The sequence below is a fragment of the Sebastes fasciatus genome, chromosome 5 (genome assembly GCF_043250625.1).
Source record: "Sebastes fasciatus isolate fSebFas1 chromosome 5, fSebFas1.pri, whole genome shotgun sequence".
NCBI classification, from domain to species: Eukaryota; Metazoa; Chordata; class Actinopteri; order Perciformes; family Sebastidae; genus Sebastes; species Sebastes fasciatus.
In genome coordinates this window covers 16,999,137-17,016,747 of record NC_133799.1, presented here as the reverse complement: position 1 = coordinate 17,016,747, position 17,611 = coordinate 16,999,137, and the positions used below count along the sequence as shown (strand labels likewise).

The 17,611-nt window shown below is 39.9% G+C and overlaps 1 protein-coding gene across 6 annotated transcripts in view; it reads right to left on the bottom strand.

The window, feature by feature from the left end:
- The window catches only part of eps15 (epidermal growth factor receptor pathway substrate 15), a 36,408-nt gene that overhangs the window by 6,740 nt on the left and 12,057 nt on the right, over window positions 1-17,611 (bottom strand). For 2 of the 6 annotated variants that reach the window (XM_074635392.1, XM_074635393.1), the window contains exons 12-25: window positions 17,383-17,465; window positions 13,059-13,131; window positions 10,120-10,281; window positions 9,780-9,977; window positions 9,276-9,695; window positions 8,374-8,454; window positions 8,052-8,217; window positions 7,816-7,860; window positions 7,252-7,646; window positions 6,228-6,297; window positions 6,021-6,091; window positions 5,287-5,422; window positions 4,093-4,298; window positions 646-667 (exon numbers count right to left, since the gene is read on the bottom strand). In XM_074635392.1, coding sequence (XP_074491493.1) covers window positions 646-667; window positions 4,093-4,298; window positions 5,287-5,422; window positions 6,021-6,091; window positions 6,228-6,297; window positions 7,252-7,646; window positions 7,816-7,860; window positions 8,052-8,217; window positions 8,374-8,454; window positions 9,276-9,695; window positions 9,780-9,977; window positions 10,120-10,281; window positions 13,059-13,131; window positions 17,383-17,465 — 2,128 coding nt within the window. The remainder of the gene's footprint in view (window positions 1-645; window positions 668-4,092; window positions 4,299-5,286; window positions 5,423-6,020; window positions 6,092-6,227; window positions 6,298-7,251; window positions 7,647-7,815; window positions 7,861-8,051; window positions 8,218-8,373; window positions 8,455-9,275; window positions 9,696-9,779; window positions 9,978-10,119; window positions 10,282-13,058; window positions 13,132-17,382; window positions 17,466-17,611) is intronic. The other 4 variants (XM_074635394.1, XM_074635395.1, XM_074635396.1 and 1 more) reach the window with 3 other exon arrangements.

Below are 17,611 nucleotides of genomic sequence, written 5' to 3'. Positions count from 1 at the left end.
CTCCCTGAATCATTACATCAGCTACCAGGTTACATTTGTGTAGATAATAAGTCACACAATGGTGAGATTTGTGCCTGATCAGAAGTGTCTTCTATTAGTTTTGGTTTTCCACCTCCGATGAAGAGCAGCACAGCCGCTTCTCAAGCCTAAGGGCCCTATTTTAACAATTATATGCTACTTTAGCATATAATTATTAAATAATGTTTATAACAAAGTAAATTTTTTATCAATTTTGAGGTAAATATTGGAGTAATTTGGCAGAAATTTCAAATAGGGTAACTTGCTAATTATCACCTAATTAGCATGACATTTGCAGACCTGTAAAATGAAGTGTTACCTAAATGGGGAAATTTGTAGGTTCACAACAACAAAAGACGAAAGACGTGAACTTTAAAATTGACAGAACGCTGGTTAAGACGGTGAATCATTACAGAACGGACATGCACTGTTTCCGATAGTTTCATTATTCTCAATGAACGACAGACAGAAGCATCACAGTGTGTATCCACCCATGCAAATGAAAGTAGGCAGCGATGACGACATTCACTAGCAGGTGTTTTAGAGCTGATGAGTGACGAAGAACATGCATGATGAGAACATTTAAGAAACATCTAATGGATTTAGTAGAGAACATGCATTTATTACTTGTAGGTGGAACATCCCACTGCTGCTTTTAAATATGAACGAAATCAGACATCAATAAAGTACTTAGCAAGAGAGGAATGATGTGTTTTATTGTTAAACTAAAAGGAACCCTTCACATATCTGGTACTTTTGTCTTTACTGAAGTGATTTGATGGGATTCTGTCAAAGTACTTGAGAGTACCATACTGGTGTTTTTGCATGTTTCAGCCCATTTAGTACAAATCATCTAAATCTTATGTCAATACCAAACATTTACTAAAGCATGCCACTCTGTAGATTATTGGATGTATTATATTTTTCCTGCTTTCCATTAGGCCACTACAGTCTCAAAATATATAAATATGCACTTCAAAAGACATAAAACTTGCTTGAAATAAAATTATTATGATTAATAACGTATCTACCTTCATTACTGTGCAAAATTTACAAATCAATTCATGCTTACGATGGCTCAACAAAGCAGCAATGACAGAACTGAAAAACAAAAGTAGGACGCTTGAAAGGTAGAAAATGATCTTAAATTTAAAGCATGCTTTGGGAAATGTCAGCGGTAATTAGGGCTGCACGATTTTGAAAAGAATATTTGATTATTTTGACTGATATTGCAATTTGATTTGCAATATTAGAGGGAATGATCATTTTTACATCATTATTCTCACATTAAAAATGATTATGGTGTGATTTTTGTCGGGATCTGTACCAAACAAAGATGTTTTCTGTCTGTAGAAGATGATGTGTGGGCCAGGACATCTCTGCAGCATGCCGATATTTAATTTAAAATCGTATTTGGCATTTCGCCTATAACAAATACTGCAATTTGAAAATTGCAGAAGGCCATATTGCAATTTCGATAAAATTTTGATTAATTGTGCAGCGCTAGCGGTAATGTAAAAATATAGTCACAACTAAATGAACTGAAAATGCAAAAATGTGTGGTCCTTTAAAAGCTCAGGCATTCTGCAGATAGTGATGTCATGGATGCACATAGAAGCCAGAGATGGTGCCCTTTATTCAACTCTTTATTTAACTTTTTTGACAGAGGTGGAAAGACATAAAGAAAGAAAAAGAGAGAGAGAGAATACAGGCGATCTGCTTCTCCACAACACACTGCTGACCAGACAAGGACTGAATGAACTGATAGGTGAAGGAGGTGGATGGCTGAACAGGTGGATGCATGGATAAATAAATAGCGGCATGTGTAAAGGGAAAAAAATAAACATGGATTTGAGGGATGGCGGAGGCGGTGGTATGAGTGAATGACACACAGTTAGTGCGTGCAGGTCGGGGTTCGACAGGGACATGCGGGTGCAGTCATGTGATGGGAGAATCAACACCGTCTCTTAATAATCGTCATCCATCCCAAATTCAGTGTGACGGTACATTTCTATGCAGTATTATAAAAGGAAGAGCTGAGAGGATTTTAATACTGATACCAATTTATTCCTGATATATTAACAAGGGTTCAACCCATGTTTAGATCAACGTACAATGACAAATTTCACTGTTTGTTTTTTTATAATTTTTTGAATGTTTGATAAATGGCTAATTGCACATATTTAAATTAGTGAGTAGAAAAAAGACAGGGAACTATAATTCCCTTTTTCTTCTCGGTTAAAGCAATATAATTATTACAACCACCTGGCTTTTGAGAAGTAATTATTAAACGCATTATTTCTCAAAAGGCATTTGTTATGCAGCTTAGCTGCTACAAATTTGTCCTGGAGCATATTTAAATCTATGAGTTTGTAAAACAAAGATAGCTCCATGAAGCTTCAAGTTTATAGGTTTAAACCATAGACTGTATATAAAGATGGACGACATCACAGTGAAGCCAAAACATCTTGATCGCCCCCTGGTGGCTGGCTGCGGTGTAGGCCATAAATCCCGCCTCCTCCATGTTAGTGGATGGGACATGGGCCAAACTAAACGTCAAAGAACACGTCAAATACATTTTTCCCAAAGATGGTTTTTGTCATTTTAGGTAGTTCTTATCACGCTGATGTGTGTTCAAATTGTTCTGATAAGTTTGGTTTTATTTAGTTATTTGATGTTATAAAAAGGGGGTGAGACGTCATGATTGACAGCTGTGATTAACAGCTGCTCTGAGTGAAGTAGTCGCAGCCGGAGGCTCGAGGAGACCTAACTTTACCTTTCCATAACCATCACGAGTCTCTGTAGTAGAATGTGTCAATTTGACCATAAATGTATTTATAGAAATATTATGTTTAATTGTTGTGTCTTTTAGCCAACCAGCTACCGTGGTGCTAACGTAGCAGCTAGGTGGCTCACGCTAGCAAGCTGTGGCCAAGCTCAGCTTGTGATTGGCTCGAGCAGGTGTGTGGGCGGGACCTCGATACCGCGTCTTCAGCCCCCCCGATCACTACTGCGCAGACTCCGGCTCCAAATTACTCAAAATCTCAAGATGGCAGATCCCGTATCCGGGATATTTTGGCTTCACTTTTTGTACAGTGGGAGGAAGTGGAGATGCATCATCCATCTATATATACAGTCTATGGTTGTAACAGTCTGAAATGGGATCTCCCTTATGATGCAGCGGGCACCACTTTGCATCTCATCAGTCAACTGATTTAATACCTTTACGAAACAATTGTGCCGACTCAGCGACATATTGACTCCGAGCCCAGTCGCTGGTCAGACCCAGAATAAGCACCGTCAGTGTAAAAAGGTGCATAAAATGCAACGTTTCGCAATAAAATATCTCATTTTAGAAGTGAAATGTGAACATGCACAGGCTGTAATGTCAGTGTGCTGAGTTGGGATGGCCAACAAAAGCCAAATACAAGCAGGCTCTCATCTCTCCATTCACTGCCAACCATTATGAGCAACTTGCCATCATAACGATACTATAGATGTGTGTAATCAATTAATATGTAACAGAACTTGTGTTCGTTACTACTAATATGTTTCAGAGTAAATATATCAGTGTAATTGCTATGACATTTCTGTACATTTCCTCATAAAGTAAGACAGTGCAACTTCAATCATGGGGCTTAAATTAAGTGCAATCCCAGTATAAATCAGTAACAAAAAATAATTACAAGTATAAAGAATCTTTACATGGCAAAAAAAAAATATTGCATTCCTAATAAAGAGCTAAAATATACACTAGCGGCACACAGGAAGCAAGAAAAATAAACTCAACTATAGAAGATTTAATAGCTTATGTTAGCTTAGCTCAAGAAAACAAGGTTATCAAATAAACAAATGTAGCACCAGGAACTTGTGCTACTATGTGACACTTTAAATGAGCTGATTAGTTCACTTCTTTGGGACTTTTTAAAGGCAGTGGATGGAGTGATTTATAAAGCTGGCCTGATTTGCTTGGTGGTTGTGACGTCATTAATTATTAGAAAGAAAAAAAAAAAGAGAAGAGGGCAGTGACTATTGAGAGTCAGGTGAAGGTGAGGGAGAGGGCGAGGTGCTCACTTTGTCAAAGCTGGCAAATCGGTCAGCTTCCCGTGCGTTGTGGCGAGGAGGGGAGGAGGGGGCGAAGGGGTCGGCTATAGGATCCTTGGCAGGCAGGGAAGAGGAGGAGGAGGAGGAGGAGAAGTCTCCTGAGGGCTGCTGGAGGAAGGGCCCTCGTCGCTGGAAGGACTCAGACGACTCCGTCCGAGAGATGGACAATCTCTTACCTGATAAGACACACACACAAATGTTAATACAGACACACAGAATTAGTAAATAATACTGTATAAAGACGGATCAAGTATATTTTAACATTAAATATAATACTACTTAAAGGGTAACTTCGTTATTTTTCAACCTGGACACTATTTTTCCATGTTTTTGTATCTAAGTGACTAATGGGGACAACAATTTCTGAAATGGGTTCAGTATTGAGGGAAAACGCTGTAACCGGCAGCCACGAAATGAGCTGTGAGGGCAAGTGAGCAGCGTCAATGTAACGTTACGTTCACTAAAAGTGCTTGTTTTTGCCACTGACAGGCTCAGATTGTTATTATAAGAGTCTTACAACATTATTGAAAGGACCCTACAGAGAAATAAAATGTCTTCCTTACCTTTCACTTGATCCGGTCTGTTTGTTATTGTGTCCAAGTCCCGCTCAAGGAGAAGTCTCGTCTGAATATCCGTATACTCTGGCTCAAATAAATACGGGCGGCCATTGAATTCAAAGACCTTATCCACTTTGTCGAAATCATCTAAATATTCAATCCTTTAGATAACACTAAGCTACATTTTCTGTACTCTAACACAACAAACTCTGCCCGGCTGGCACTCGCGTTTCCACCATGGATGTATTCCACTATTCCACCGTTGTCTTCTGGCAGCATGTCACCTCGCCAGATTTCAGAACGAGACTTCTCCTTGAGCGAGACTCTTTCCATAATGGAAACTTATAATAACAATCAGAGCCTGTCATGGCAAAAACAAGGACTTTTAGTGGACGTAAATGATGGTACCAGCTTGCCCCAATAGCACCACATTGCAGCCTGTGAGCAGCTGCCGTCTACAGCGCTCTCCCTCAATACGGGACCAATTTCAGAAACTGTTGTCCCCATTAGTCAGGTTAAAAAATAAGTTACCGTTTAATACATCCTGAAATGACTGATAAAAGCACTACAATTTGACTACAGTTACATTTTCATGGTAAGTACTGACCTGGAGGTGGAGGAGGCGGTCTAGTTGGCGTACCCGTTTTTGGGGGCAGGGCTGGGGGCACATCGGGGCCGGCAGACTGACTTTCTTCCTGGAACAGGTTCTTATTGTTGATGCCAAACTGGTCAGAACCGTTTGACTGAAACAGAAGATTCACACCAAATCAAATACATGCAGTATTATAGTACAGTAAAAATAACACGGGGAGTAGCTACTACTGTAAATCGGAGGTGCAATCACAGCAGCCTATTTAAAGATTTGTTATTATCATATATTATACATGTATTATTATTCAGGGTGCCGTACAGTACCTTTTGTGCATATTTACTATTTAAAAAAATACTGCAAAAATAGTCTCAAACGAGGGCATCATTAACCAATATCTAGAGGCAGCATTTATAGAACACACTTTCCAATAATGTATGATATTGCACATCAAATTGCTGCTTGTTGTATGTACTAAATGATGAGTTAAGTGTCCAATTCCTCCACTGGGGAGAATTGTGTTCCAGCTATTTCCTCCCAAAAACCACAACACACTCAACAACTCACTCACAGCCTTCCTGGATGTTCTGGTTTGACAGCAGAAGTGAGTTCACTGTGTCACAACTATTTCTACTTTATTACTCTATTCTACTACTGACTTAACTGACTACTATTGGTTTCACTCTACACTGAGCGTTATTTCAGCACGGTGTAGTGTGAAGCACAGGGCATGAACAACCTCTCTTGATTACCTTTGTCAAAGCAGTGAAATCTGCAAAGCCGCCTCCAAATGACTCATTACCAAACACAGCAGCAAACGGATCTGAAACACACGAGCATATAAAAGTCATTGAGCGTATAAACTTGGCAACACCTCATTCAAACATTGTAAATATTGTAATTTCAACAGCTGCAATGGCCTCTGTCCCCAGAGGGTGGCGCTACACCACAAGGTCTACCTGGATCAGAGCTGGCGTTAACTGTAGTACCACCTGGAGCGAACGGGTCATTGGATGCTGCAGTGTCCTTCTAAAAACAGAACATAGAAAGTATTAGCAGTATTGAGCATATTGTACAATAAGCTCTGCTGTGGACGTGATTATCCTCAAACTTAATGGGATTAACTGAAACTATTAGTGATGTACATCATATATAAATAAAAAAAACACTACTGCTGATCTCTTTTTATTCTCACTAAATTCAGATTTAGCAGAAACTGCAGCAATCACAGTATTTGCCTTATTTCATTTGTCTTGTTTTCCAGGTCAATACTTACTTGATAATACTAAATGTTTGTTTCAAATTCTAACTGTTCCTTATGATTATTATTCCAGAGGGGAGACCTGCTCAAGACTGTAGCATGAAAAGTTGCAGACAAAATAATACAAACTCAGATATACAGATAAATCAATACTCTATTGCACTACAATACTAGTAATACCTAATATTAAAATCAAGGTTTCTGTTATTACTTCTTGTCATTTTAATAACTCTGACTTACAATTCAGTGATTCAGGGTTTTTCAACTGTGGTGTTCACAAAAATTACTGATTTAAACAAACCTTTAACAGCATTAGAGCTGCAAAGATTAGTTGACTAATCGATTAGTCGATCGACGGAAAAACAATTGGCAACTATTTTGATAATTGATTAATCGTTAAAGTAGTTTTTTAATGCAAAAATGTCAGAAAATGCTGTTTGCAGTGTCTCAAATATGAAAATGTCCTGCTATTCCCTGTTTTATATCATATTAATGTGAATATCTTTGGGTTTTGGACTGACAAAACAAGACATTTAAAGACATCATCTTGGACTTTGAGAAATTAGGATGGACATTTTTCACTATTTTCTGACATTTTACAGACTAAACAATTAATCGAGAAAATAATCGGCAGATTAATCAATAATGAAAATAATTGTTAGTGTCATTCCCAATACATTTTGGAGTGCATTGTGACCAGGTTGTACAGCAGGCCTACTCACCACAGCCAGCTCATAGGAGGGTGGAGAGCAGCTGAAGGGATCCGTCCCTCCATCCGGAGAACCAAATGGATCCGCCTCCCCGGTGGCGTTCAGTTTGCCTACGAACGGGTCCGAATCAGCCTTATTGTTCCCTGAGGAGCTGAATGGATCCTTGAGTGCTGAAGCTGGATTGGTAAGTTTGGAGGTGAAAGGATCTGGACCTGCTGCTGGTGCAGCCGCTGCGTCATTCGGCTTGGCTGCAAACAGGTCTGGTTCTGGCGCGCCAGTAGTGGTACCAAACGGGTCAGCTGAGGCAGAGAAAGGGTCCTCTGAGGAAAAGGGGGCACCGGCGGCCTGGAAGAAAGAGTCTGCAGCAAAGGGGTCTGACCCTTTGAATGGATCTCCTCCAAATGGATCTGATTTTAGAGAAACAGATACAAAGTGTGAACCTTTGATATTGTAGACTTGCTTGTCAGATAACACATGAAATAGATATTGATGCATTTTTTAGGATTTGTTTCACATGAAAGAGATTAGTTTGTCTGTTCATCACTTTCAAATAGAGGTTTAACTTGAAGAACTTACCTGCAACATCTGCTTTTCCAAATGGATCATCTTTGAAAGGATCGTCTAGAAGGTAAAAAAATATCATCAATCTTTGGTACCTAAAACACTTTAAAATATATAATAAATACGATTAAATCTGTAAAACAAATCCCTTTGTAGGTGTGTGAACTCTTTCCACAAATAGCAAACCTCGATATGAAGCAGTTTCATTTTTTAAACTGTTAACTAAACTTTAGATGTTTGTGGAGACTCACGGTCAGTAAAGGGGTCTGAATGGAAGAAGTCCATATCAGGCAGGGAGGGAGGGCTGGTCTGAGGCGGCATAGAGCGAGGGCCGACTTGAGGTGGTAACGAGGTGGGGGTCGTGGTTTCTGGAGACTCTGCTGGCTCCTGTTTGCTCTCTGGCTCTGGCGATGCAACCTGTTGAACAGTGACAGGGTTCTGCTGACAAGCTTGAACGCTACAGTAAATGATGTGAACGTTGTGTGTTTACACTACACATGATTAATTAATCCCTAAAAACCTCAGATCAACATGGGTTAAACAAAAGTCTACTCAGTAACTCAGGGTCTTTACCTTCGGTGGGCTCTCTTTAGGCGATTCCTCTGCATCATCTGTGACCTCCGAGTAGACATCGGGTGTCGGGCTACTGTGTTCCTGGAGACATGAGAGGACAACACAGCGTTAACTAGTGTTACTTACTTTTTCTGTCATTCCCCCTTTGGAGGAATGACACACTTCTACTTAAGATTTATCAAACCACTTGTTTTATTGACGTGACTGGGATGTAATGCTTCTAAATGTGCTCTTAATTTGTTGGGTCTCATACTGTGAGTTTTCAGACATAAAACTCATTCTTGTCTGTCCTCATCTCCCACCGCATTCATTATTAGCCTATTTATATTTATATAAATGTAATTTATGGTGCTGTTGGATTGCTGCAGACCGCCCCGTTATAATGCAGGCGCCTGTGGTAGAGTAAACAGTTTTTGATCGCAGTGAAAATGCTGTTTTTAGAAAGGCTAAATGCCAACAAATATGGACTGAAGCAGAATATTTTGTTAGATAAAATATGGTGTGAATTTTGGAAATTATTACACCTCTTTTTTCAATAGATTTTGACTTTTGAACAGAGAACTGAGCCAATTACAGAGAAGGATGGAGCGCTGCGTCGCTCGCTCTGTGTGTGTTTGAGAGAGAAGGGGGAAGAGAAGGTGGAAGGTAATGTTTCTGTAAGTTATTATTATTATTATTATTATTATTATTATTATTATTATTATTAATAATATTAATAATAATAATAATAATAATAATACCCCGGTCTTGCATACTTTGTGGGTGCAAAAGAGAAAATCCTATTTTTGTGGAATTATGAGGTTTTCACAACTAAAACAGTTGTAGTAGGAAGTGATAGGTAGGCTTTATATTGTCTTAATTCCATCTATAAAAGGATTGATAACTAAGGCGAGTGTATTCACCGTGTTCTCCTGTGGCTTGGCGAGGGTCAGCCGATTATTGTACATCTCAGAGGAGGCTACACTAGTATAGAGATCATCCAACGCATCGTGTTTCAACTTTTCCTCCTCTGGAGACTTTGGACTCTCTTCCTCCTTCTCTTCTTCCTCTTCTCTCTCATTCACTCCTTCTTTTTCTTTTTGATCTAAATGTTCTTTCTGCTGAATGAAGACAGCAGCTGGTTGTTCTTCTTCCTTCAGCTCTTTAGGCTGGTCCTCCTGGAAGTGGTCCTGCTGGAAGGGGTCCCCCTGGTTCAGCTCTGCAGTGGGGCCTGCTGATCCGTTGACCATGACGGGAGAGTTGTCCTCCAGGGCTCTCTTCCAGCTGAGCTGGGCAGTTACTGACCTCTCCTCCACTTGAAGGTCGTTCACTTTCTGCTGAACCTGAAGAGAGCAGAGAGATGAAGAGGTTCAAAGAGCGAAGTAGAACATAGGTCCTATTTTCTGTGGAGATTCACACAAACCGACCTGTGCAACTTGCGTAAAGGAGTCGCGGACAGACTCTTGCAGAGGTGTGAGCTGCTCCTGAGCGGCCTGGACCTTCTCCTGCAGCCTCCTGCTCTCCTCCTGCAGAGCGAGGAGCTCCTCTCGGGCCTGGACAAGCTCCTCCTCAAACTGACATATCTTCTGCTCCTGCTCCTCATGCTCTGACTGCAGCGATGAAATCTGTGTCAGATGTAATCATTATGTATAAGCTAAGAGAATGGACTGGAATAGGTTATGCTAGTGGTCAGTCATTTCTGTAGCTACATATCTTTCCAGTATTGAAATAAATCTGTTGTGAAAGGATAAAATCTACAAGACCGACCAGATGGGTCTCTTGGTTGGTCTGCTGGCGAATATGAGTCAGCTGCTCCTCCAGGGAGCCTTTCTGTTGGTCCAGCTCGTCCAAGGCATCCTGGACCTTCTGACGCTGAGCCTGGAGCCGCTGCAGCTCCCCGCTCTCCCTTGCCACCTCCTCCTGTAAGTCCTGCACACATCAAACCAAAGAAGAGACAGAAGGAAATAAGTGTGTGCTTGTCTATTCTAGGGCTGACCCGAATGCTTCGACCACTGCCATGGTATTTGACCTCCAAATCACTACTCAAATGCTTTGTTTTTTAATTATTTATTTATTTATTTTTAAATTTTATACAAGTATGTAATAATAATGTATAAATCCCCAAATAGCCCATGAAATAAGGAGTTATCCCACAACTTTATTCATTATTCATATTCAACATTAATTATTATTAGTTATTCTCAGAAGGATATCGCTGTTTGTCGTGTGTAGAGGTGTGTGTGTGTGTGTGTGTACAGTAGTCCGGCAGCGGTGCTGTCCCGGTCACTGAAATGGGGGAGATGGAGACAGACAGACTGCGCTGCTCCGTGCTGATCCGCTTTGAATATCTTCGAATATTTTTCACAGAAGCTTCAAAGCCTAAAACAAATTATATTTGGGACTGCTCTAATTCTTCCACAGACAAACTTTGGTAAAAAAAGAAACAGGAGAGAGATGAAGAGGGAGCTCAAATAAAAGACTTTAATTACACGGATTATTTAATATATGGATAATTAAGGAAAGGACAACAAGGGAATCTTTAATCTTCCAGGTCCTCAGAATGCGGAAGGATAAGAAAACATCCAACATGCAAAATTGAAATCTTTTATTACACTACACCAGACACTGAGAAAAGGAACAAAAAGAAGCTTGCAAAGCATGCAAAGCATGATGAAAGGAGGAAGCAATAGGTGAAGGTTAAGAGGAGGTCAATTACTTTGTGAAAAGGGCATACATTTCGGCCTTCTGGTAATCTAGTGGTCTCAAGCAAATACCAAGTAATCACTGGCTTGATTCTGGCCGACCACCTTTGTTTCATGTCATTCCCTCTATCTTCCCTCGTTTCCCAGTCTCTTTCTACCGTCCAATAAAGGCAAAAACTACAAAACAAATAAGTGGAATTCACACAAGAACTGTGACTCAAAACGGCCACTGCTTCCAGTCAACAGAGACACCGACTTCTTACAAATTCAAATGAGGCCAACTGTTGCAGCGGTCTTTACAAGGCAGGCTAATAATCAGAAATATCTCCACCAGACTGATATGTGAACAAAAACAGTTTGACAGATTACACCATCGCTACCTGTGTACAGGATGAAAACGAGGGGTTAACATCCTCTCATCCTCTTCTTTTGTTAATTTTCTAATTTGAAGGTAGTAGATAGCAGTACAGTTGCAACAATTAATTGATAAATTGTTTAGTTGTCAACTATCAAACGAATCGCCAACTATTGTGATAATCGATTAATCGGTTTGAGTAATTTTTTCATTAAAAAAAAGTCAAAATTCTGATTCCAGCTTCTTAAATGTGAATATTTTCTGGTTTCTTTACTCCTCTATGACAGTAAACTGAATATCTTTGAGTTGTGGACCAATCAAGACATTTGAGGACGTCGTCTTTGGCTTTGGGAAACACTGATCCACATTTTTCACCACTTCCTGACATTTTATAGACCAAACAACTAATCGATTCATCAAAAAAATAATTGACAGATTAATCGACAATGAAAGTAATCGTTAGTTGCAACCTTAGATTGCAGTCAGTGTGACTTCACACATTTATTTACATGGACGACTAAAAATACTCCAAAAGCTTCTGAAACCTGTATGAGGACTGAAAAGGAGGGGAGAGAGAGGGAATGAGATGCAACAAAGATCTCTGGCTGGACTCAAATCAGGGATGTTGATATCACGATTTATAGAGTGCATCTTAACCACTAGTTCGCCACGACATCACTCATATATACAACTTCTATGGGCAGCCCGCTTGGCTTCCATACCAACCAAAAAGATATTTTGTGTATATTATTCTCCTTTAAACATTTGTGGAAATGTACCTGAGAGGTCGTATTGTTTGAGTAGTCTTCCAATACGGTGCTTTCAAGTGCAAATGTATATACACTAGAAAATGGCCGTTTTGCAGCTGACTTTCAAGTGATGGATGTCAGAGCTCCCCGCCACCGCGTGAGACCGCCACAAATAAATTCTCACCCTCTGAGAGAAACACTGCAGGGCAAGTGTTAGCATGGAGTCTGTCACGACAACCAAGAGCGCACACTAATGTGAAGTCCTTGATATTTTTAGAAAACACAATACAGTATTAATAGCCAAGAGCATCTGAGGGCAACCCTGCTGTTCAGCTAGGAAGTTCAGCATCACCATGAGACCCTCCAATGAGATCCACCCTCACACTCCAATGTCAGGCTGAATCCCAAAAGCGGAGTAGACTAGCCCTTTAAGCCGCCATCAGCTCCCAAAAATAGAGCCCATCTCTCAGGCTCAGAGCAGGCAGCGGAGCAGACACGCCTACACAAGGACACCACCCTCTCCCTCGCTGAGAAACATTAACTGCGTTTCTGAACAAGCATCTGGTACTGACGGCCAAATGTATTATTGATCTCCTCCTCCGGTATATACATCACAACAAAAGTGAACAACTGCTTTAGCACCTTACCGTCTGCTCTGTCTGAGCAGGATTTTTATACAGCAGAAATACCTACATGCTCATACACCAGCTATGCTCCAACATGAGTCCTTTGAGAGGCACTGATTACAAAAATAAGAGCGCAGAGAAGCAGTCTTTCTCTTAAATATCCACACAACCATGCCATAGATTCGGTCTGCCCATAAATCCCTCTTTCTCTCTGTGTCCACTGTACTGGGGACAGAGACAAACTCACAGACAAACAGAGACGGCGAGACCTTACCTGCACTTCGCTGCTGCGCTGTCTGATGGCCTCCTCCTTCTCCTTGATCTCCTCCTCCACAGTGATCTTCTCCCTGGGGGTCCAGCACAAGAGACAGGAGTATTTAGCCACCAAGGACAGAGAGGGGAGACTCGGTACTCCAAGCCAAGTCTCCACTGAGCCTTCTTTACCCTGTCCCTGAACCGCCACCACCTCCTCTCCCTGAGCAACCATGGTGTCCTGAAATCACAACTCCACAGTACAGGAGAGAGACGCCAGAACGTCTGCAGGCGTGTGTGTCGTGATGTGAAGCAAGTTGGTGTGTGCGTGTGGCGCTGTATGCGTGATTGTAGAAAGTGAGAAATGTGCTTGCTCAGTCAAATGTGTGGGAGATGAGGAGTGAGAGGCAGATGGCTGCCTTGAGGATGGAGGGAGGGAGGAAGAAGGAAAGGAGGAGGGACGAGTGATGAGGAGCCAACCTACAACATCTATCATTAGTGCTGCGCGTATGTTCATCCTGTCTCCTTCACCATTTCATCCACCCAGCCAGAGAGGAAATGGAACGGGGTGGGGTGAGGAGGCGTATTGACTTGTGTACAACAGACAATTAATAAATGTGCATTTTATTTTCCGCTATTACCAACCATCAGAAGTCACACCAGAAACACTGTACTTAGTGTCCATATAGCGTTTTTTCCTGATTGCCAGCATTTTTCTCAATTGTTCCCAATGAGGAGAGGACATATGCAGCTTTTTTGTGTGTCCGCTCCCAGCACTTCTAGTCAAAAATCTCTGAACTTTTCAGAAAAGCGCTGGTAATGTCACTGTAGACAAGCTTGTTTTGGCCACGTCTGCCTATCGCCACGCTTTATATGTCAGACAGACACTATCATAACAAAGACTGAGGCCAATTAGTGGGAGCAGATTGGCCGGGCGGACACTAAATGTTGCTGGTGAGTGTTGTGCTTTATCGCTGTACATTTTTGTCTCAGACGTATCGTCCTCCTTGCTCTAAAGCTGTCAGATTGAGCGGTGACAAGCTCATTCACACAAAGTATGAGAGCATGCATCTTCTGGTTGGTGCTCATGGTGAAAAAACAATGTCAAACAAATAAATAGTAGCCCCAAATAGATAATAAAAAGCCATGGGGCGATGCTCGTCTATCATACCACAATGGTGATATGTTGTCATAGAAACATTAAAAGTGTTTCTGAATGCTCCGAGCTCAGCCACAACTTTTTTTCTGCCAGAAAGACGCTATATAGACACAGGTCCTAAAATTTCAGCCCATTTTTGTCTCAAGTCATTAAACCTCATCATTAATCATGACTGGTATAAATCATTATGACACGCAGGAAGATAACTGCCATTTTTGCTATGAATGAAACCTAAGTATGGAGATGGGGATATTTTGCACCAGACTTGGATTTCATTCACATACACATACTTATCTTATATTTTCAACTCCGACTTCTTGAACATTATTAAAACTACTACACTAAAAGTGTGTTATGTTATGTATAACACATGTATAAAAAAGGAAACAATCATAGATGTCATCCATTGGTTTGTGGACTGCTGTTTTGAAGCCTCGAGTTTGGCATTTTGGCCGTCACCATCTTGGTTTTTTGCAACCAGAAGTGACACGACAGGGTGGAGCTAAGTACAACCGAACGCTGAATAAGACATTTTTAGGCGACCAAAATGTTAAAATTAACGTTCATAAACTGAAATCACACATGAAAGAGTTAAGAAGGAAACGCAGACAACTCCCAGACCGGATAACGCCGTAGTAGCGACCTGTCAATCACAAGGTAGCCACGCCCTAAATCATACACTGCTTTATGGTCTATTTGACTCTAAATGGGACCATAATTTACTAAATGAACATCATGCTGTATTGAAGAAGGCTTGAAACTAGAGATTGAGACCATAAACTCATGTTTACAATGTTTACTGAGGTAATAAATCAAATGAGAAGTAGGCTCATTTTCTCATAGACTTCTATACAATCAGACTTCTTTTTGCATCCAGAGGAGTCGCCCCCTGCTGGCTATTAGAAAGAATGCAAGTTTAAGGCACTTCAGCATTGGCTTCACTTTTCAGACCCGGGGGTTTCCTACTGGAAAGCACCGACAATATTGAGGAAGCACCTTCAAAACATATATCCTGACCGATACTTTGATTTTGATGTGCTAATTGATCAACCCCCTGTATTATTGTTTCAGCTCTGAAAACAGTATCCATACATCTGAAACAAAAGGTAACATTTAATATGCATTATGTGCATTTGTTGTGTAAAAGCAACGCAGAACACAACACATTATTCCTGTTCACTTTCACATTTAGATGACTGAACTAAAAAAAAAGAAAACAGGCATCAACCTTAGGAAAGCTCTCATCTTTTGCCATTTTTCATTTCAACACCGACTGAAAATAACAGCAGCTATTTTTATATTCTCTCTCCTCTCACATCAAAATGAACAATTCCTTTGATAACAGTACAATCCCCTCCCAGCAAACCTACAGTCAACTCAATCCCATTATTCTCTTACCCATCATCATCATCATCATCATTATCTTGAGCAGAAGGCTGCTGCCACATTTTGAAGCAGTCACAAACATGAATCATCGTTTCGAGCTCCTCTCGATCTGCTGCCTGTCTGAAGCTCTGATCTTCACTAAGTCTCACTTCTATCCATCTTTCTTACCTCTCCTCTCTGACCTCAAACAGCTGTCATCTAGTGTGTGTGTGTGTGTGTGTGTGTGTGTGTGTGTGTGTGTGTGTGTGTGTGTGTGTGTGTATTGAAAGGTGGGGGGTGGGGCGGAAGACCAACTTTCTCACTTCTCACTCTCAGCTTTCAAGAATAGAGAAGCTGAGTTCCGTTCGTTATGAAAATTAAATCCAAAACAACCGATACTGATATCCAACCATCAGTGAAACCAAGATTACATGTACGTTCTTTTTTACATCTACCTATAAAGCGAAGAAAAAAATGAAACATAAGGAACTGTTAGTGAAAATGCTATATCTGTTATCTGTAAATATTTTGGTATTAAAGATAATTTGGAGCGAAAATGTTAAAACACACAAGGTCAAATTATTTGACTTTTTTTTACATTATTTAACTTATTTTTTGGAGTAGATGTTTTAGACCAAGAAATATAATAGTGAAGAAATGGTGAATACATGAAGTCTGGTGTATATTGCATATTCTGCCTATCACTCTCCTTATTCCACTTCACTGTCAAACAGCAGCTACATAACTCCGCTTTACAGCCATCTGCAGTGTTTGAAAGCCTGCAGCAAAAATACAAATTATGTATTTTGTCTTAGAGAGTGTGAGTGATGTCATTTTGTATACTTGAACCAGTATGAAACTCTTTCAACCAATTGTGATTCACAAATAACAACTTTAGCTGGGACCAGCACAGCAGTTGGTATAAAATAATTTCCAGATACATAGAATTGATTTGGGCATCCCCTCAGTTTGTGGGAAACACTGCATCCTGCTGGTCAGTAGAGGATACAGAGAGTCCTGGGTTTAAATCCCTATCTGATGAGGTTACATTGAACGAATTTTCCAAAATCCTTTTCCAAGAATACATTCATCAAAGCTGGGTCTCCTCGCACTTAAATGTATCTTTATGTTTGATAACATTTGATGAAGTCAAAAACTGGCTTAAATAGCCTATAATCTATTTTGGATTTTTAATTCAGATATATTGTACATATTTTTATAGTATCTTTTCAACATTTTTACTGTATTTTTCTTCTTTTTATATTTTTGTTTCTTGTACATCATTTTATATTTTTTTCACAATGTTATTGTATTTTTCTTCTATTCTATATTTAGAATAAACATAATTTCTTTTAACGTTTTTCTATATTTATGTTTCCTGTACATATTTTTAAAGTTTTGTTTTCACATTTTTATTGTATTTTTTGTACTATTCTATATTCATGTTTCTTATACATTTTTGATAGTATTTTCCAACAATGTTGTTGTATTTTTCTGCTATTCTATATTTATGTTTCTTGTACATATTTTTCATAGTTTTTGTATTTTTCTTCCATTTTATATTATTGTTTCTGGATACTTGCTTTTAATTTCTCTTACTATGTTTATGTTATGCATCAAAGCAAATTCCTTGTGTTATGTGAAAACCTAGTTGGCAATAATTCTGATTCTGAACATCCTAATTAATTAGTCTAAACAGGTACAGGCCATCTTTAGGCTTCATCTTGTCACCACCAGTGACATAACCTGCACCAATATGGCTCCAGCAAGAAAATGCAATGTTTTTACCATTTCTTAAATGAATATGAGAACAAAAGCTTACTTTTGTAGTTCGACAATCTCGTTACTGAGAGAGTCCAGCTCCTTGATGGCAGAGAAGTCGGCTGCCAGGTTAGCCAAGTTGTTCTGAAGAGGAAGCGAGGAAGAGGATACAAGAGGATTAAACTCATGACTGAAGGAAAAAACACCATAACAATGATGAAACCTCACATACTGTAGGCTAAGAACTACCTCTTATCACATATGGAAGGTACAGACTGATTTTTAGAGAG